General features: G+C 40.3%; 3 protein-coding genes across 12 annotated transcripts; 1 reads left to right on the plus strand and 2 right to left on the minus strand.

The window, feature by feature from the left end:
• Positions 1-292: 292 nt before the first annotated feature.
• On the minus strand, positions 293-9,126 carry LOC306905015 (NLR family CARD domain-containing protein 3-like). 4 transcript variants are annotated; one of them, XM_079475330.1, is made up of 6 exons: positions 9,017-9,126; positions 5,472-7,558; positions 4,726-4,899; positions 2,894-3,067; positions 1,601-1,647; positions 293-1,512 (listed from the first exon to the last, which is right to left on the minus strand). In XM_079475330.1, exons 2-6 carry the CDS (start codon positions 7,454-7,456, stop codon positions 977-979), a joined length of 2,916 nt encoding a protein of 971 aa, XP_079331456.1. In that variant the 5' UTR covers positions 7,457-7,558; positions 9,017-9,126; the 3' UTR covers positions 293-976. The 4 variants fall into 4 exon arrangements, 2 of the variants coding, with proteins under 2 accessions (XP_079331456.1, XP_079331457.1); XR_013787679.1 differs by having other exon boundaries at positions 624-1,512; positions 4,726-5,173; positions 9,017-9,088; XR_013787680.1 differs by having other exon boundaries at positions 629-1,512; positions 4,726-5,173; positions 5,252-7,558; positions 9,017-9,088.
• On the minus strand, positions 9,017-16,009 carry cebpz (CCAAT enhancer binding protein zeta). Its single transcript, XM_079475329.1, has 16 exons — positions 15,604-16,009; positions 13,710-15,202; positions 12,911-13,142; positions 12,672-12,840; positions 12,509-12,597; positions 12,382-12,435; positions 12,192-12,294; positions 12,048-12,116; positions 11,660-11,726; positions 11,475-11,581; positions 11,334-11,394; positions 11,072-11,250; positions 10,889-10,984; positions 10,229-10,290; positions 9,927-10,008; positions 9,017-9,747 (listed from the first exon to the last, which is right to left on the minus strand). Exons 1-16 carry the CDS (start codon positions 15,775-15,777, stop codon positions 9,602-9,604), a joined length of 3,183 nt encoding a protein of 1,060 aa, XP_079331455.1. The 5' UTR covers positions 15,778-16,009; the 3' UTR covers positions 9,017-9,601.
• ndufaf7 (NADH:ubiquinone oxidoreductase complex assembly factor 7) lies at positions 15,736-20,314 on the plus strand. 7 transcript variants are annotated; one of them, XM_079475339.1, is made up of 11 exons: positions 15,736-16,100; positions 16,327-16,468; positions 17,021-17,181; positions 17,287-17,367; positions 17,442-17,552; positions 17,703-17,916; positions 17,992-18,050; positions 18,193-18,306; positions 18,455-18,598; positions 19,134-19,307; positions 19,461-20,314. In XM_079475339.1, exons 2-11 carry the CDS (start codon positions 16,429-16,431, stop codon positions 19,662-19,664), a joined length of 1,302 nt encoding a protein of 433 aa, XP_079331465.1. In that variant the 5' UTR covers positions 15,736-16,100; positions 16,327-16,428; the 3' UTR covers positions 19,665-20,314. The 7 variants fall into 7 exon arrangements, with proteins under 7 accessions (XP_079331465.1, XP_079331464.1, XP_079331463.1 ...); XM_079475336.1 differs by lacking the exon at positions 15,736-16,100 and adding an exon at positions 16,752-16,784 and having other exon boundaries at positions 16,343-16,468; positions 17,287-17,362; positions 17,449-17,552; positions 18,181-18,306; XM_079475334.1 differs by lacking the exon at positions 15,736-16,100 and adding an exon at positions 16,752-16,784 and having other exon boundaries at positions 16,345-16,468; positions 18,181-18,306.
• The last annotated feature ends 36 nt before the right edge of the window (positions 20,315-20,350 follow it).

A 20,350-nucleotide genomic window follows, 5' to 3' on the forward strand; every position in this document is an offset into this window, starting at 1 on the left:
GAACAGATCTTTCTGGAAATAGAGAGAGCTATTTTCTTCCTTATCGTGGACGCAGTTCAACGTTGAGCGGCGCTTTTAGCGGGATGATGGGTGACACAATTAATAATAAAACAATAATGTAAAGTGGTGTTTGCCGAACCCTTGCTGTTCATTGAGTACAGTTTTAAACAAGTTGTAAGGAACGTCATTCCGCCCCCTTCTTCCCTTTGTGTTTCGTCTGTAAAAGAGGAACCTCAAGAATGACTTATGAAAACGTTGAGATTCTTCAATAAATGACATGAGCTCTGGTTTTAATTTAATTCAAATAAATGTTCTTTATTCTGGAAATTGCCACGGCAAAATAAACGATTTCTTTTGACTTTCTCACTCGTTTCATATTTAAGTGACACTTAAGTCTTCTTAACTTCCTTGTTGTTTGGGTTGCTGTGACCTCATATATGATTAAATTGTGAAAAGGATACATTTATGAAAGAAACTGTGCTTAATGTTCATTTTCAATTCATCATGAGCTTATTGAACGAATAAAAATAGAAATAAGCGCATCGCGAACTCTTGCGTTTCCTGAAGTAGAAATGTCATTTCAGAAAACTCCCCTTAGGGGCCAAACGAAATAGAAGCAAAATGATTTCAAAACTTGATGTGCCGTTTTTATTTTTTGTACACAGACATGAATATCACAAAACATTGTTATTACCATTAGTCTTAAAGGTCAAACGCCCACTTTGAGTTATCCGAAGAGCATCTGGAGGCGCTTTTTGTTGCATTTTGGGGACCATTTATCATTCACACGTTCTGCGCTGTTTTGTCTAGGAATGCAGTTAGTTGAACCTCATTGTAAGTTTTCCAAAGCGGTTTAAAACCGTGTTATTGTTTCCCACACAGCTCATGTGGGTCCTCAGTGTGGTCCCAGTGTCTGCTTTTTCTCCATCTTTTTCTTTTTTCCATGACATCCATCATGCAGGTTCCTATTATCCCCTTACATCTCACACAGACGAACTGAAGAATCTGAATAAAGTCCGAATCCTGCGTAGAGGGGCTCAGTGAACTTGGAGTGGAATGTGCATATGTGCGTGTACGTGTGTGCGTTTGCATCAGACACGCTGTAGAAGGACAGAGTGCCGGCCGCCCAGTCCAGATACACTCCTACTCTGTGAGAGGGAGATGAAGGAAGAGGAACGTTTGTGCTCTTCTTATTGTGCCACGCAGAGTAAATCGTGTCACAGCAGTAAAGACTCCAGGACTGTTCATTCAGCCCGAACCTGCAGTTACTGCCTCCTTTCCTGCTGATTCCTTTATATGTCACTGATATGTGACTCCAGCCATTCCAGTCCACTTCCCAATAACAGCGTCCAGACAGACTCTCCTTACACAGAAGCTGCTCGTAACGCTCAAATCTGTCTGGATGACCGGGATACGGCTGCTCCGCGTGCACACATGTTATCTTTCTGTTTCCCTCTGACAGGTGGAGACGAATGTGTGCCGTGTTTGGATCCACAGTGACATCACATGCGTCTGTACACGGGAGAAGAGATGAAAAATATCTGTAACATCACTAACTGACAGATCTACCATATGCTTTTGTGCGAAAGTGACAACCTACATTTTTGTAATCCTGGTGTGATCCTGAACAGCTCTCCATGATCCAGACTACACGGCGAAGAAGATAAAAACACAGAGAAAACACAATAACAGTCCCATGAAATAACAATGAAAGAGTCAAATAACTGTTTTATATAATAGAGCAGAATTTGAAAGACACATTCACAAGCTATTCAATAAGAAAAGGTTTTGTACATTTGAATTATTTTTGTCTTCTAAAGCTCATGTACGATGAAAGTCTTCTAACTTACAAAACTTTCTCCCCAGCTCAAAAAAAAGGAAGGAAGTCAAAAAATCGCATGCAACTTACTAATGAAAGTCTGATGAAAACATCAGCGTGTGACCATGATGATGTAACAAAAAGGAGTAAGATAAATAATATGCTTATAGCCCTCCAGCAACTGATGATTCAAAGAAACCAGTTAACCTCGGGTAGAGTCAGATCTTTCTGTAAAACCCCAATGTTGTGAAATACTGTCTGAAACTGAAGTTTGTATAACAAGATCCTTACTTTATGTTTAAAAATATTACGGCGTGCTGCAGTTGTTCGCAAAACATTTCACCACCAAGAGGAACGTTTCACAAGGACTCCTCCATACAAACAAGTCACACCTGTGACCCAGTCTGTGAATTCCAAGTCTCCAAAAAGAATTATGAGGCAGCAAGCATCAAAGTTTCATTTCACTATGATTTCAATCTTTGACATGACCTTATTCTGTCCATTTTAAAGATATCAAGGTTATTTTTTTCAGTGAATGTTACAATGTAACAGATATGCAAAATATCGAAACTTTTAAAGTATGTTTGTGACGGATTAAAAAACGGAAGTCAGCTAATACAGACTGCACTTCTTAACAACACAAAAGAGGCGAACAGTCTTGGCGACTGCTAGTGATTTATTTATGCACTGGTTGCAAAACTTTTATTGTGTTACTTACGGTGTGTCATTGTGTTGGTGACATGAATATAAACACAAGGTGGTTTCCCAGACAGGGATTGTCTTAAACCATGACTAGGCCTTAGTTTAATAAGGACAGTTAAGTACTTTTCACAAATAAGTTAAGCCTTACAAATAAGCATGACCTGTGTGCATTTTGAGACAACACAATGACACTGATGTATTTGAAGATTTAATCAGTGCCATCTGTTTTCAGTTTGAACGGCTCTAACATTCATTTTAGTCTAGGACTAGACTTAATCCCTGTCCGGGAAACCGCCCCAAAATGTGCTTAAAAGGACCAACTGAGCAGCTGTACGGCATGTGTGAGTGAAATTGTGACTTTGCCCAACATACTTGAGTTTGTTCAGTTTGTAGTGTGGATCTTCCAGTAGAGCAGATAGCAGCTGAACTCCTGTCTCTCCAGGATGATTGTAGCTCAGATCCAACTCTCTCAGGTGTGACGGGTTTGATCTCAGAGCTGAAGCCAGAGCGCCACAACCTTCCTCTGTCACTAAACAGCCTGATAACCTACAGAGAGACCAGGGGCGATTTTAGGGTCAGAGCTTCACCCAATGAGCCCCACTGCAAAGCCCCCCCCCCCTCTTTTCACACAAAAACAAAAAATGTGTCTATTGAAAAATAACTTAATCATTTTAACATTGATTCAACTAACTCCAAAATCCAGATTTTTTTTAACACCTTTTTTTGCAGAACAGAACTCCTTGCATGGCAATCCCTTTAAAGTAAGAACTTTTTTTAAAGCCGTTTTAACGAACTAAACCTAAAATACTGAATGAGTGGTCGCTAACACATCTAAACAAGGTTTGAGACCTTTTCAGGACACCAGCTTAATTGTGAGAGTTCACACAGACAGCGCCCTGTAACAAACACAAATCCTTCTTCACACAGCTTTTCCTGACCCTTAACTCCATATTCCTCCTTCTGTATCAACAGTCATCAGATTGGTTAGATTAGATCTTTATTGTCATTGAACAATGTAACAGGTACTTGGACAACAAAATGTAATTCACCTTCTGTGAATTATTTACAAATGGCCATCTTTATCTGGTTGCACGACAGTCTGAACTTTCATAAACCAATATAAGTCATCAGTAAATAAAAAAAATTAAGAAAAGAAGGTAATGTCCAAAATATCCAGATAATTTACAGAGGTCTTGAAAATACTAAGAAAGTAAAGATATAAAAAAAGAAATTTTTAAAGTACTTCCCCTGAAACCCCATTTGGCTCTACTTTGGGAGAGTTAATCGATGTCGCCGCACTATGAGGCTGGCAAACCTGTCAATGACCCTTTGGGGTTCAATTATTTCAAGCAACTCCTTCTCAATAGACATCAAAGCTATAGGTGCTGGAGTCTGCTTTGGCCTGTGGTCCTCCTGAGCCATGTATGGAGCCGACGCAAGGCACTAAAAGACTTTCAGTGAAGGGAACACGAATCTGAACTGTACCAGACTCACTCTTGCGCTTCAGAAAGAATCACTTCTTCTGACACTCTGGTCCAAACGCCAGGGCGATCATGTTTCCATGACGACTGACCAGAAAAGACGCATGTGACGTCATGTTTACGTGACTCTAGACTGTTAAAGTGAGTATCAAATGAACGATAAACTTTAACAACAGAGACACAGGTCTGCAGTTTAGTTGTTTTTGTTTCACGCGCTAGCAATTAATAAACAGAACTGATTAGTCTTGCGGAAGAACATATTAACCGGCGCTACTTCTCTCCGTTTATGACCATGGACGAGTCACCCAGGTCCTGTGCTACTCCACAGCGGCGGCGACCCGATGGACTAAAATAGTCCGAAAATAAACACTTGTTATAGGTGTACCATGGTGATTCAGGATACTGACTCCAGTACTCACCGATATGGTTTCGCAATCGGAACAACTCTATGTAAAAGGAAAGAAGTGTGAGACAGCTTTGGAGCAACTTAGTTGATTCACAACACTACATAACGGGTTCTCACTCCGCGTGTGTCGCATTCGATTCTTTTTAGAATAACAACATTTCTTACTCCAAGTTTTAGGGGTGCGCCTAAAAAGGGGCTAGCTTCACCCATGAGAGAGACAAAGAGAGAGAATCTAATATTATACTGTGACCTCTTGTTGCATCTGACTTTCTCTTGTTGGAACATGGCACTAAGACTTTCAAAAGACAAACACAGACCTCAGTATTTCCAGTTGACAGTGTGGATTGTCCAGTGCAGCACAGAGGATCTTCACTCCTGAATCCTGCAGGTCGTTGTTGCTCAGGTCCAGCTCTCTCAGCGGAGAGTTTGATGCCCGTAGAGCTGAAGCCACAATTTCACACGACTGATCTGAAAGATTACAGCCAGCAAACCTGACAGGTAGCAGAACACAGTATTCAGTGTGTTTATCCTGAATTACAAATCCTGTAACGACAGACTCTGTATGGTAGTCTAGAGACAAAGAAGGTGTTAGCCATCTACTGTGAGGCAAACTGTTAATAGGGTAAATGCACACGGAGCGATAACGTCCTTCCACTAAAATCTCTGCCAGCTCTGTTACATCCGGCGCTGTAGGGAACAATGGCGTTTCTCTTCATCGACAACCAAAAGAGAGAAGCGCTTCAGGCTATCCGTGTCAAGGTTCATCTATAAATAGGAAAAAATGCAAAGTGAACTTTTGCTTTTACTAGAGGCATGATCACAGAGGCACTAAAGAATGCTCACCCGTAGTGCTGTAGGTTCGCAAAACTTTGAACGTTTTCTTACTAAACAAAACCTCATCACTTAGTGAAATATCCCCTTAGTGCTGTGAGAGCTGAAGTGACCCAGCTGGCTGAGATTTTAGCGGAAGTACGTCACCGTCCCGTGTGCATGTACACCATTGAGTCAATTCTAATACATTCAAATAAAATGTATTGAGTACTGTTGGGACTTTAACACTCACAGTGCTTTCCTGCAGTTTCTCAGGGCTGGTAACAGGTTCCTTCGACCCTCTTCAGATGTGTTGTATTTTTTAGGGTTGAGTTCATCCAGCACCTCCTCTGACATCTGAAGTATGTACGCTATCGCTGAACAATGCGCGGCAGAGATTCGGTGTCTCGAGTTTCCCTCTGATTTCAGAAACTTTCGAATCTCTGTGTACAGCGTCTGATCGTTCATTTCAAACAGACAAAGAAACAGATTGATAGACCTGTCAGCTGACAGACCACATTCATCTTTGATTTTGTTTTTAATGTATGTTGTAGTTTTCTGGATGCTCTTTGCGCTCTCCTCTGTGTGAGGCAGTAAACCCTGTAACAGTCTCTGATTGGACTCCAGAGAGATTCCCAGCAGAAATCTCAAGAAAAGATCCAAGTGTCCGTTCTCACACTCAAGAGCTTTCTCAACGGCTCCTTCGAGTAAATTGTGAAGTGCATCAAAGATCTTCAATGCCTCGGTTGTGGTTATTAAATGTGAGTGAAACACATAAAACGCAGCGAGAAACTCCTGAAAGCTGAGATGTATGAAGCAGTAAACCTTCTTCTGATAAATCACAGATTCCTCCTTAAAGATCTGTGTGCACATCCCAGAATATCTCACGGCTTCAGCGACATCGATGCCGCACTCTCTCAGGTCGTCCTCATAAAACATCACATTGCCTTTCATCAGCTGTTTGAAAGCCAGTTCCGCTAGTTTCAGAAGCACTTCTCTGTTGGACTGCAGGAGTTTCTCTTGATCTTTCTCATCTCTCTCATCGTACTTCAGACTTTTCACGTTTATCTGAACGTTTAGGAAGTGTATGTACATTTCAGTCAGAGTTTTAGGGATTTCTGCATTGCGAGGGTCTTTCAGGATGTTCTGAAGCACAGTGGCTGAGATCCAACAGAAGACGGGAATGTGACACATGATGTGGAGGCTTCTTGATGTTTTAATGTGGGAGATGATTCTTCTAGCTTGTGTTGGATCGCTGATCTTCTTCCTGAAATATTCCTTCTTCTGAGCGTCATTGAACCCCTGGATTTCTGTCACACGGTTGATGTGTTCAGGAGAGATCTGATTGGCTGCCGCTGGTCTGGAGGTGATCCAGATGAGAGCAGAAGGAAGCAGATCTCCTTTGATCAGATTTGACATCAACACACCAACGGATGAAGTCTCAGTGACATCAGAAACTTTCTCGCCGTCTGCAAACTTCAGCTGAATTCTGCTTTCGTCCAGACCATCAAAGATGAACACAACTTTACAGTCCTCATAAATCTTCTGGCGCTGATCTTGAAGTTCAGGATGAAAGTCAAGCAGGAGTTTGTGAAGACTATAGCGATCGTCTCGAATCAAGTTCAGCTCTCGAAATGGAAGCACGAACAAGAAATCTACATCCCGATTGGCTTTTCCCTCGGCCCAATCCAGAATGAACTTCTGCACAGAGACCGTTTTACCGATTCCAGCGATGCCCTTAGTAAGAACTGTCTTAATCTTTCCTTTCCCATCTTTTCTCCATGCATCACATCTGGATTCAGGTGAGAGATGAAAGATGTCATTGCAGTGGATAGACTTCCAGTGTTTCAGTGTCTTTGGTTCCTTGTCGATCTGTAGCACCTCATGTTCTTCGTTCACTCCTTCTCTTTCTCCCTCTATGATGTACAGTTGCGTGTAAATCTTGTCCAGAAGGGTTTTATTCTCCTGGAGTTGGATTCCCTCAAATAAACTTTCATACTTGTTCTTCATGCTGGTTTTGTGAATGTCTTTGACTCTCTGCAAAACATCAGAATCATCTTGTGATTGTTGTTGTTTCACATCCACCAGTGTGTGTTTCTGCAGGTCTGTGTCTGTGTAGTGTCGAGTGATGTGGATCTGACAGTAGGAACCGCTGCAGGTCACACAGGACTTTACAGCTTTTTCACAGCAAACATCACAGATCACATCCGCAGTCTCATCAGGACCGGATCCTCCCATGACTGTGTACGTACAACAATGATTTCAGCTCAGCTGGTTTAGTCGCAGAAGCATGTGTGTCCTAAATCTAGTCTTTCACCAGTGTTGGGCGTAGGAGTGTCACTACAAAATTAAGTTATTTGTTAAACCATGTCATAGTAGATATATACAAATAAAATATTAGATTAAGACAAAAGTCTCGACAGTATCCACATGCTAATTTTTTTTACATAGAAATAAATGTTTTTCTGGGTCTGGAAAAGGGTGTTAGTGGAATTTGCACGACCGACGGTGACGGTTAACTGTCTTCATTCTGACAATTAAAACACTTTATACTTGTGAATTAAAATTAACAGTAAAACATTTAATGATTCTTGTGATTGTTTATCTTGTAAATACATTAACATTTTCCACGTCAGGGCCCTTTTTGGGCATACACATGAAAACGCACTGCTGGAACTAAAATGGCTGTAACTCATGAAATCTTTGGAAAATGAGGCCCAACGGTTTGTCTCGTTTTAAAGAAGAAAAGTAGCAGATTAGTCCTAAAAAAGAATCACACAAAAAAACTAATTTTTCAAAGGGATTTTGTTATGTTTATTATAAAAATAAATAAAAGAGGTTTATGTTTTTCTTGAAACAAAAGACAACAAAAAATATTACGGATCAGAAAACGAAATTTCATAAGTCAAAGTCCCAAAGGTCAACAAGTGTTGTATCAAGTTTGGTCATGATACATCAAATTTTGAGGCGTCTGTAAAGTTTATTAGCCGCCATACCACCAAAATCTTTTAAGGGGCCCATAAGCTTCCATTGGTTTTAACACTTGAACTAAAATTGGACCACAAAAGACATCGAGATGCTTTTTTTACTCTTCCAAAAGCACAGAAACAACATAAAAACAATACATTTGTATGAAACTATACTTTTGATGCGCACTAATTTATGAATCATTTATATATCAATTTATCTTCCTAAATAGATTGTTCTTCTAAACACCGATCAAATGTGTATTCTAGTTATTTTGCTTTTCCGACAATATAATGTTTGTAATGATAAGATATTGACATGCACAGTATTGATGTAAATGTAGGTGTTCCGCGGGATGTATTTCTTTTTGATACACACTCTTCTCCTTTGTGCATCAATTACACTTCATACATACTTATTTTATCATGGTTTTTTATAAAAAAATATGCATTTTCGGCCTTTCCGACGATATGTAGTTCATTATAATTCGATCAGAATTTAAACAAAAATATGGAAGCAAACGTGGATGTTCAGTATACGGAACGGTGACTAGGGAAAGGACATCAAAAACAATTTAAGCACACTCTTCATAAAAAGAAACAATTACTCTTCCTAAATAAATCATTTGAAAAATCACCCAAACATTGTTTATTCTAGAGTCCTAGACCTTTCCAATAATATATAGTTTGTCATGATTCGATTAGAAATGACATGCACAATATTGAAGCAAACTCAGGTGTTCCGTATATGGGACGGTGACAGTTAATAACAAAGGCAATGTTTCCTGTCCGGTTAATAGCAGAAGAGACTTAAATTAAGTTTTGAACTCACCGCTCGTGTTTGTGTGTCAGACTCTTCTTGCACATTAAAAGATACATTGTGTTCTTTCAGTTCCGTGTTGTATGTTCAACGGGGAAATTTCCCCGACACTCCCCTTCTGTGACACGTCTGATTCGGACACGCCCCCATTTCTCAGCGTGTCACTGTATACATCCCTATATGAGCTGTTCTGGATCTCTTAACCTTTCACAGTGGTTACTGGTTCGACTAGACTTTATCAGATAACATGGGGTCCAAATGTTTGGTCGGTTTACGTGCAATGTGAGGCATTACAAGAACGTTATTTTAATCAGATATAAAACTGATACAGAACTGTCTTGTTGAAATCTCATTTGAAGTTGATCAAATTAAACAGGTTTGAGTTGGTAAGCCAGACAAACTAAAAGCTTTAGAACACACTTAATGAAGAGAATACAATCACAATATGATTTAATAAAAGACAGCACTTTACACATGTCCCATACGTTAACCACATTTATAAAAATTACTGAACCATCTTTACAACGTGGTCCCTTATCCATTAACCTCCACCTACAACATCAGGAGGGCAGAGCACAAAGGAACCCTTTCTGGGCTTTACTGTTTCCTTTTTCCGGTTTTGGGCTTTCTGGCCACTCCGAATTTTCTCTTGTTGAACGTTGCCTTTTTCTTCCGGAGACTTTTGACATCCTTTCCATGGATCCAGTCGTCTCGTCGAGCTTCCCATCTCAGCTGCCTGACATCTAAATGAAGATAACCGGGGAAAGATTTAATTCAGCAAGTTCAGCAGCTACGCAGTATCTGTAAATATACCTCTCATAGACATTTTTTAAGACACTAACATGCATCAATATGAATAATGAAGCATATCAAAATATTACGGTGCGTACAAATGCAAAAAAAAGTTAAAATCCGCACTCACCAGCTTTGTCTGTATTGGCCATTGCATTTATACCGCAGTTATCAAACTTCAAGTTTGTGTTTTCATCCAGCAAACATCCAAACTGTTTAAAAAGACATTTAAAATATTTAACATCACCCTTGAATGCTGTTTAAAAAAGTCCCCTCTCTACTAGCTTTAACAAAGATAATACAATTCACATAGTTCCTATTAAAATAATTCTATTCACAGTCTGATAATAAGAAAATAAAACTGGATGTTGAAGGTCTGTTTTTCCTTCCTTAAGAAAAGCAGTCAGAACATTTTGTTATCAAAGCCCGCACCTCTTCAGCCGATGAAAACACTCCTCGGTCTTGCACCTTTGCCTTTTTCTTTGTATGTGAGCCTTTAGGAAGATGGCAAAAACAACAAGTTAAAGCACTCATGAACAGTGTTGGGTAAATTACTCTGAAAATTTATTAATTACTTATTACCAATTACATATTCAATAATGTCATTAGATTACTGTAAAAATTACTCTCCAAAAGGTATTTAATTACTTATTACTTTCTATATCAATCTTGATTAGTTAAGTGATTCAAGGATAGACATGAAACGGCACTTCTGAATCATTCAAATAAATAATATAGAACTACATAAAGTACTTTTATAGACTGATTAAAGTCTTACAAATGTGAGAGTGATACAGTAATGCATACATTTGTGTTTGAATTTTAATGTCAATTCCAGTATTGTATAAATTACACAGAATTTAGTTCCATTACAGCCAAAGTAACTAATTCAATAAAACAAAAAAAGAATGATCCCCTTTTTTAAAGGAAAAGTAATTTAATCACAGTAACTAATTACTTCGTAACTAGTTACACCAACGCTGCTCATGAACATGAACAATGTCGCAGGCTATTAACTAAAAATCTATTTTTGCTTCTTTTTATTTGTTTTTCTTTTCATTTTAAAATGCCGTTCTTAAATCTCAAGCTCACCAGAATATCTGAAGTCCAGCTGCTCAGACGGCTTCCTCTTTCCTTTCTTAGATGTCGACTTCAAACTGGGCAAATCCTCGATTTCTTCATTGGAATCTGAAAGATTTTTTTTAGATTACAAGATGCAGCTCTAGTATTATCTCTGCTGTATAGGTTTAATAGATAACATGATTTCTGACACACCTTCATCGCCAGCTTCATCATCTGGATCCATAAACTCTCCACCTTCCTCCTCAAGTTCATCTCCGAACTCTTCCTCCATGCTGCCCAGAGACACCTCCTCATCATCCAGATCACCATCAGAGCTCATATCTAAATCAGAGTCTCCATCTTTATCCTTCTTGGATTTAGACTTCATGTTGCTGTAACAAACATCCACGCCAGGGCACATGTAAAAAAAGGGCACTGATGCACGACGCAAACTCAATGGAAGCACAAAACATACCCTGCAAAGTCCAAGTCATCGTCCTTGAAGTCAGTGTAAAAGGTGTCGCCTTCGTAAGAGTCTGAGGAGACATAAGAAAAGTCAGGCCTTCTGTCTCCATCACAAAATGAAAACAAAGCTGGTGTGGACTTGTGGGCTTACCGAGGACCCTCTCAAACTCATCATCATCCACATCCTCCAAACTCTCATTATCTTCGTCTCTGCAACGCTTCTTGAAGCGATTGTCCGTTTCTCGCTTCTTAAAGTACCTGAGACACATGACGTGAAGATGACACATTCGTTTCTGGATTCAAGGTGTAGTGTGTTCTTATGAAGCTTGTACTGACCTGTAGAAGAACACTTCGTCCACAGGTATCTGACTCTCCTCTTTGGACAGATATTCCTCAGAATTCACTATGACAATAAAAACAGCTTTCAGAAAACCTTGTTTTCTGTTGCTTTGCCTCAGAAGTAAAATTGCTGATGAATGAAGAGTTCTGATCACAGGTTGAAACAAAGCAATAGGCAAGTGTGTGATGTTAACGCATCATAACCATTTTACGAGGCTAATCTGTACGATCTCATTAATTTTTGTTAGATCTGCTTGTGAACCAGTCAGATTTAAGAGCTGGGTTCCACTATCGCTTTTATTTAGAAAAAAATGATTGACACCTACTGTGACGTATGGCACTGCAGACACACATCTCTCTTCTAGTGTCCCAATGCTGAACTTACCAGGTAAAGACTGAACAGACTTGAATGTCCTCTTGCATTTGGGCTGCATCAGTGTGGAATCTGTGTTTTCTGGAATTAACATGACTCATTGAGCAAAAAGCATGACATCAACTCAACGGTCTATATTTTGTGCAGTTTGCTTACGTTTCCCCTTGGATTGCTTTGGATTCCTAAACACGAAACGATCCAAGAATCGGATGAGTGTGAAATCCTGTAGCGGATCGCCGGTATACTGAATGAACTCTCCCTGTGGGACATATTCAAAAATGCACTGTAATGCCCTACTTAGTTCTATTCTAACCTGATGGTAACTTATAACAGAAAAGAATGTTACCTGTATTACAGTCTTTGCAAAGAGCATGACGGAGGGATGGAAATGAAGCGAGAGCTGAAAGGGAGAAAACGAGATATCAGTGATCACAGCGAGAAGTGAAACACCGATCTAGCAATAGACACAATACCTTCTGCAGCTCCCAGAGAACCGTGCGATCCGCCCCGCAGTACAAAGGGTTTCGGTGGAAAGGGTCATACGTCTCCACATTCTTACTACCTGAGAATTTTTTTAGTTATTAATAAATAAATATGCTTAGATAAAGAGCAAATCTGCGATATAAAAGCACTCACCTATCATGTTTTTATGATGTACCCATGTTGCAGCCGGCTTCACCTGACATTGCTTCTCATCGTTTATTTCTTCACCCTTTGTTTCTTCTTCCTTTTCCGCATGCTCCTGCTCTGCATCATCATCATCGGTATCCTCTTTAATGTCGTGAAACGTCTCTTCATCTTCATCCTGCAGAAATGCACTTCATGAAAGCAGCAATAAAACGCACAAGGCGCAGATTTCAAGCAAGCGGACTGACCTCCTCCTGCTGAAGCATCATCCTCAGGCCCGGCATGGCCTTCATGAGCTCTGACACGAGGAACAACACACCGCATGTGAAAGCAGGGCTCGCCGTGCAGCTGACCTGCAGTAATCGTTTCACGAAGGCCTTCACCCGTCTGAGCACTATGTCAGCCTTCAGAGACTTATACAAGAGGTTGAGAAACATGCTCTGCCTTGAACTTGAGGACAAGCCTGGGTCCAACAACTTCCTGTGAAACACAATAATGACACTGGTAAAGGGTATTTTTAGCTTGTCGCCAGGGTGTTGTTATGTGGTAGCTCCTAGCTCGTGTGTTTTAGCATGTTGCCGGGGCATGGTTATGTAATTGCTAGGGTGTTCTGGGTGTGTCTTAAGCATGTTGCAGGCAAGTTGCAATGTGATAGCAGAGGTTTTTTTTTTAGCTTGTCCCCAGGGTGTTAAGTGGTTGCTCGGGTGTTTTAGCATGTTGCCAGAGCATGTTTATGTTGTAACTAGGGTGTTCTAAGTGGGTTTTTAGCATGTTACAAGGGCATTTTTTTGTCATTACTAGGGTGTTTTTAACATTGGTTGCAGGGGTGTTTTCTCACCCAAGTCTCTATGACATTATGGCATCTTATTGTAATTACAAAGAAAAGGAAGAGCACACATCTACTGTTTGCAGCACATATGATGTGGAATAAGATGCACACTAAAATACTTTACTCTAAGAGCAATATGAACATCATAGCAAAAACAACACTAAAACTTCAACACTCAGGCCGGCTACATTCTTTCTTGCATTTGTCCTACTCATTACCTGTAGAGTGCTACATAGTAGCGATCCGAGATGGTTTGCTGGGAATCCATGACCTGGAAGAGCAGCATAAGAGCTTGGACAGCCGTGTTGAATTTGACAGTGTGGACCACTTTAAAAAGCGTGTCCAGCTGCTCAGACACTTTATCGTCTCCGATCTTTGCGTACGGATACGCTCGGTTTACTCCCGTTAGCAGGGCGCTGAGCATTTTAGATTCCACTTCCTTTGTTGTAACGCACGCGTGGAAAAACGCAAAGAAGATGGTGATGAGTTTGGTGGCCAGGTCTGCTTCGTCGTGGCTCAGAACCACTTGGTTCAAGAAACATGTGGCATAGTATTGAGCCTTGGGATTGATGTTGGACCTGAACATAAGACGCTCCACCTCGAGGCAGACCACCCCTTTCATGTTAGGGTGTTTGTGAAGCACCATCTCCAGCAGGTACACAGATTTGGAGGCCATTTTGTAGTCGGGATCTCCTAATTTGTTGACAATCTGTGCAAGAAGCGCCTTCTCCTGCTCCTGCCGGTCACAAAGGAGCTCAAAGGCAGTGAGGAGTGCTCGCATTTTGGTAGTCTGGACTGTGTCGTGGGCTAATCTGTCTAGGGCGACCACAAATTCTGCTATGTGAAGTTTCAGGAAGTGCTCAAAGTACCAGAGGATTAGCCTGCGGTCTCGGGCGTCTTTATTGCCGCTGGCTTTTTCCTCCAGTTTATCAAAAGGATGCTGAGAGAATGTGGAAAGTTTACGGTGTTCTGGAAGCAAGTCAGAAAGCAGCAGCTCCTTCAGGGTGTCCAGAGCCATCAGACCCTGCCTTCGACCTCCCGTCTTCTTCACTTGGGCCACAAGGTTCTCGACATGCTCAAGAGTGTGAACTGGAGCATCCTGGATTAGAATGGTCATAGCTGCCATACGATCAACGAGAGTGCCTGTGGACACCACGCTCTTCATCCAGGAAGAGTTGGCACCTTTCTGTAAGTTCTTCTTGCTTTTGTACAGGGCCACTTCGGCCTCGTAGAGTTTCTGCGCTAAAGCTTTATACTGAGAGACCAGCACCACGCTCTGAGCTTCAGATGTGATCTCGGAGGAATACTCCATGTCAAACCACTTCCCCCCAGGTTTGATAAGCAGAGTTTGCCGTGGATGAAACTCAAACAAGTTAGTGTTTTTTTGCTTGGCCTTCTTTCCAGTGGCACGGGCAGAATCTGTAGACTGCACAGAACTTAACTGCTTTGAAGCAGGTTTTACGTCAGTCTTTGGCTCCTCTATCGCTTTGGGAGTTTTTTCCTTTTTCTTCTCTTTCTTGCTCAGCTCTGAAGAAGTTTCATTTTGTCCATCATCACTTTGAATAATCTGTTGCGCTGCATAAGCGCGGATGCCCAGCTTTTTGATGAACTCCTCCAACTCGCCCTCCTCTAGGTCATCAATTGCGGTCTTCTTTCCACCATTAAGAAGCTCATTGGAGTCAGCGATGCCCGCCAACATGATATAGTCTGACTGTAACAACATTTCAACATGATTTTCCAAACTTAAAACACTTTCATTTACGCACGTGTTGATAATATATTATTTCATTTTTTTTATATTTATATGTGGAATTTTTAATATCATAAGAGATCTTGGTTAAGATTATTTGTTGTTATTGCTGTCACACCATAGAGCACATTTACGATTACTATTTGTCAAATACCCATTTTGATGATGAACGTCATTCATTTATTAAGCTATTAACTTTTATTATGATTCACATTTCATCACAGTTCGCCATGGCGCGCAAAAAAGTATAATACAGCCTAGATCAAACTTCATTTGGACAAAAATGTAAGAATTTGTCTATACTCCAGACTTGCTTCATGACAACGTATTAGCACGTGGGTATCACATAAATTACACGTTACCTTGGTGCCGCCCAAACGCAACACATCATCAAGTTTAAATTCTTCATCTTCGTCTTCATCATGTTTGCCATTCTCTGTGTGTTCGTCCTCTTCCTCGTTGTCTAGATTATCCTCATCGTTAACTCTATCAGCATCGGAAAACTGCTCATGCTCCTCCATGATGCCCGGCTGCATGTTTCTCTCGGCACCACGTGAAAACAACAGGACCTTTAAACAAAATCTAACACGCAGAACGTAGTAGAAGCCAGAAATGCTATAAAAAGTAGCGGTATCGAAGATAAAATAGTTATTTATAACTCAACGTCTTATTTTAGACGACACGTATTCCAGTAATTATTTTCGTGTTTTTACTCAGGCACGGAAAAGAGTACCTATCAAAGGAGTTTCCAGCCAATAGAATCGCCGTGGGGTCCTACCGCAACAGTTCTGTTTACAAAGCCAGAAATGAAAGCTTATAACAAACCTTCAGAAAAAAATAGGTTTATTAGGCTGTTAATGTATGTAGTTTTAAATCACATTTCGATTGTTAAATATGCGACCACATATTGTACACTTTAAATTGATCAGAATCTTTAGGCATTAGTAGACATTAGCAATACCACTGCGCTTTTGTAAAGCTTTTAACTTCTATTCATTTTCGACCTTCCTTTCTGCCATCGTGAATAAAACTAATTGCAGAACAATTGAGTAATTAAGTGAAGTTATTCCTGGACTTGTTTACAGCAACTGTGCATTCGCGTCACGCACCTCCCGTCCAGCAGGTGGCGGCAATGCTCCGATCGGCGTGTGACGTTACCACTAGAGCGATTGGACGAAAACAACAGCATGAGGGCTCTGTCTCTTTTGAAGAGTTATATATCAAACGGTGAGGTTATTTCATTCTGATCAGAGCTATTCGTTAGGTGTTTTTAATGAAAACGGTATGTTAAGATCATTATTGAGGTGTTAAAGGGTTCCAAACAGTAGTTTTCGTGTGATTCTATGAACAAATGTTGATGCCTTGCAGTCTAATGTGACACACATGTTTACAGTACACGATGCAATGTATAGTTAACAGATTGCAGTAGTCGTACTAGTAGTGTGCTATTACGAAATTGAGCAGTGTACTTGTATACTTTAACACTATATAGTATGTATACTGTGTACAGGTTGTGCAGTTCTGTATGTTTGGAATATGAAAGGTAATGCCTCAACAACACAGTACATAGCAGTTGTCCCAATACTGTACGATGGTGTCCCATAATGCAGTCTGCCTGACAAAAGTGATATCAATGACTTGGTGACGTGTGTTTCTTGACATATTATTTGACTGGACTGAGAAAGAATGTTTTAAACAACCTGTATTTACAGCATTCAAAATATGGCTTTTTGGCTGTTCTGCTGTTCCTCATCACTGATCCTGTTTTGTTCGTTGCAGGGCCATGGGCCGTATGGCAAACCGGATATCGCTGGAGCTCCTCCGTAAGGAAACTGCAGTCAAACAGAACCCTCCTGAAACATCTTGCCTGTAAAATCAATGCCACTGGTCCTATTTCAGTGTCTGAGTATATGAGGGAAGCCCTCACCAATCCAGTTTCAGTATGTCAGTCCCTTCCATCCATCACCTGTAAAACCTCCTAAATATTAAAGTCAAGGCATGGCTGTTTATACATTAGTTAAACAATCTGTTATTTGCATTTCTAGGGCTATTACACAAAGAATGACATGCTTGGACCAGACGGTGATTTCATTACATCACCAGAGATCAGTCAGATTTTTGGTGAGGTAAGTATTTTTTCGCGGCAGGTCTGAGAATATGGGTGACATGCATTATAACCTAAGATGCTGATTTATATCAGCTGTTAGGTGTCTGGTGTGTCAGCGAGTGGATGGCAGCTGGAAAACCCAGCGTGTTACATTTAGTGGAACTTGGTCCTGGCAGAGGCTCATTGGCCGGTGACGTCCTGAGGGTAAAAACTCTGCCATATAAACAAGATGCATCACAAGCAATTTATTATACAAAACAATTATACGTATTTTATTGATTTAATAAAAGATTTGTAATCTATTTTTCAGATAGGCTGTTCCCTTAAAGCAAGTGCTGTGTTTTTATGTGGCAGGTGTTCAGACAATTGAAATCTGTCCTAGGGGAGGCGGAGGTGTCCCTTCACCTGGTTGAGGTCAGCCCAAAATTAAGTCAAGTTCAGGCCGAGCGTCTCCTCAGAGATCAGCAGCAGGAGTATGATACTAAGGAAGAGCTGGTTTACCGCAGTGGCACCACACACACGGGTATATCTGTATACTGGTATCGCAGGATTGAGGATGTTCCGAAGGGTATGCATACAACACACTGACATCAGATGAGAAATTGAAGCTTTCAGTTTGTTACAGTCTGTTTTCCTTTGGCAGGATTTAGTGTCTTCCTCGCTCATGAGTTTTTTGATGCTTTGCCTATTCACAAGTTTCAGGTAAACCACTGCCAGTGTGTAAAATTCACATACATTACCAGATATGTAGAGATAAAAGGTTTTTAACTTGATATCTCGACATAAAAATAATGTATTGAATGCATATTCATAAACAGAATAATTATTTTAGTTTCTTGTAAAGAGAACTGACAAAGGCTGGCGAGAGGTCTTGGTTGATGTTGATCCTGAAAGGACAGATAAACTGAGATTTGTGCTTTCTCACAGTCCTACGCTAGCTTCTGCCATATTTGTACAGGTGAGAGATCACACCTGTGTTTCTTTAACGTTCTCCTAAGCCTGCTTTTCAATGTTTAAGGGAAGATGCTTATGACACTGTGATGACTTTTTTGTATCTGCATCGATTCGGTTACTTAAAGAAATAAGCTGTTAATGAATCTTTTCAGATAGATGAGAAAAGGCAGCATGTGGAGGTGTGTCCAGAGGGTGGAGTCATCATTCAAAATCTGGCAAATCGGATTACGGAGGACGGGGGCGCAGCCCTGATCGCCGACTACGGACACGATGGAATAAAAACAGATACATTCAGAGTGAGCAAACTGAACGTTAACAGGACCTGATGTACAAATATTTAAGCATCTCCACGCAAAACATTTTATTCTGTCTACACATTATGATGATACCAAATTAGTCATAGTTGATCATACTTCCTGTCTAACACTTTAAAGCGGAGATAACATGTTATGTCACGCATTCTGACTTCTTTACACTGTTGAACGTGCTGGCTTCTCATGCATAACATGGTATGTCTAATAGTACACTGTGTGTACTGAGTATATGTATGTGTATATTCCACAGTGTCTTCTGTATAAGTCTGTATGTAAATAGTACTTTCTATATGTACATTTTTTCTGCACTTTCTGGAGAACGCTCTCAAGAATTTCACTCACCAAGGCACTTGTGCTGTGGTGATGTGACAATAAAAGTGATTTTTTTACTTTTTACTAATATGAGATTGGCAGAAACCGCGTGTTACATGATCTTTAAATACTAAACTGTGGCACACAGTGTAAGTTGTCAGGTTCTGTCATTAGGATTGTTGTTCAAGTCTTATATCTGACGCAGGGCTTTAAAGGACATCAGCTGCACGATGTTTTGGAGGCACCAGGCATGGCAGATCTGACAGCAGATGTGGACTTCAGGTACTTGAGGAAAATGGCAGGAGGTCAGGTGACCTGCTTAGGACCAATCACACAACAATCCTTCCTGAAGAACATGGGCATTGATGCACGCATGCAGGTGAGAAAGGATTAGTTATATGATATTGGTTTATAGTAGTTCAATCGTCTGTCACAACAATGTAGCCCAACGCCTCATCATTTGAGGCCTTTCTTCTGCAAATAGTGATTCAGCAACAGCAGATCCTGATGGCTTTGTCATGTTCTCATTCAGGTCCTTCTGAGGAGCTGTCATGACAAGGACACCCGAGCACAGCTCATTCACAGCTATGACTTTCTGACCAACCCTAAGAAAATGGGACACAGGTTTCAGTTCTTCTCTGTGCTGGGTCGAGGTCGGCTGGCTCAGAGTAAGGGAGATCAGAAGGCTGGGACACCACCGCCTGTGGCGGGCTTTACTGAATTGGGCCTGCAGTGAATGAGCTGAAGAGCTAGATGAGAGACTTGTTTTGTATGATAGACGCAGCCCTGTGCTGGAGATATGCATTGGATTGGATGAGTGTTTCATTCAGGTCATTGTATTTACTAAAGTGTCAATTAATGTAAACAAACCAGAATTTATTTTTGCAGAATCTGAAATCTAAATACAGTGTTGTGTCTGAAGCTTTCTTTGTAATGTTTATTTAAAACATTTGTGTGTGTGTGATATATTATATATTTATAAAATTTTAAAAGACGGAGTCTACGACAGAATACAACGTATATTTAAAGTTAAAAGAGCATTCCAAATGTTCATTTATTCAGTATTTCTCGATGTATTCCAGTCCCGAGTTTGTTGAATTTCAACAAAATCAAACCACAACAATGCGAAAGAGGTTATTGCACAAACAAATCTGACTGTCATATTGCTTTAAACTTAATATGCATTTGTTTTCTTTCTATTTTAGCTCTGAAAAATACAGAGGATCTTTTCCGTTATTTTGAACGGCCCCTCGGTTTGGCTTTTTACAAATAAATGCAAACAGAAAGAGTTTACTTGAAATTTGGTAGAAATAATGTTTGTAGTTTACAAAAAGAAACTAAAATGATCGTTTTACCTTAACATATTAAAATCAGAAAAACTAATTTAGAAATGGTGTCTTTTTGTGTATGCACCGGTTGTAT

Source organism: Barbatula barbatula (assembly GCF_947034865.1).
Source record: "Barbatula barbatula genome assembly, chromosome: 15".
Lineage (NCBI taxonomy): Eukaryota > Metazoa > Chordata > Actinopteri > Cypriniformes > Nemacheilidae > Barbatula > Barbatula barbatula.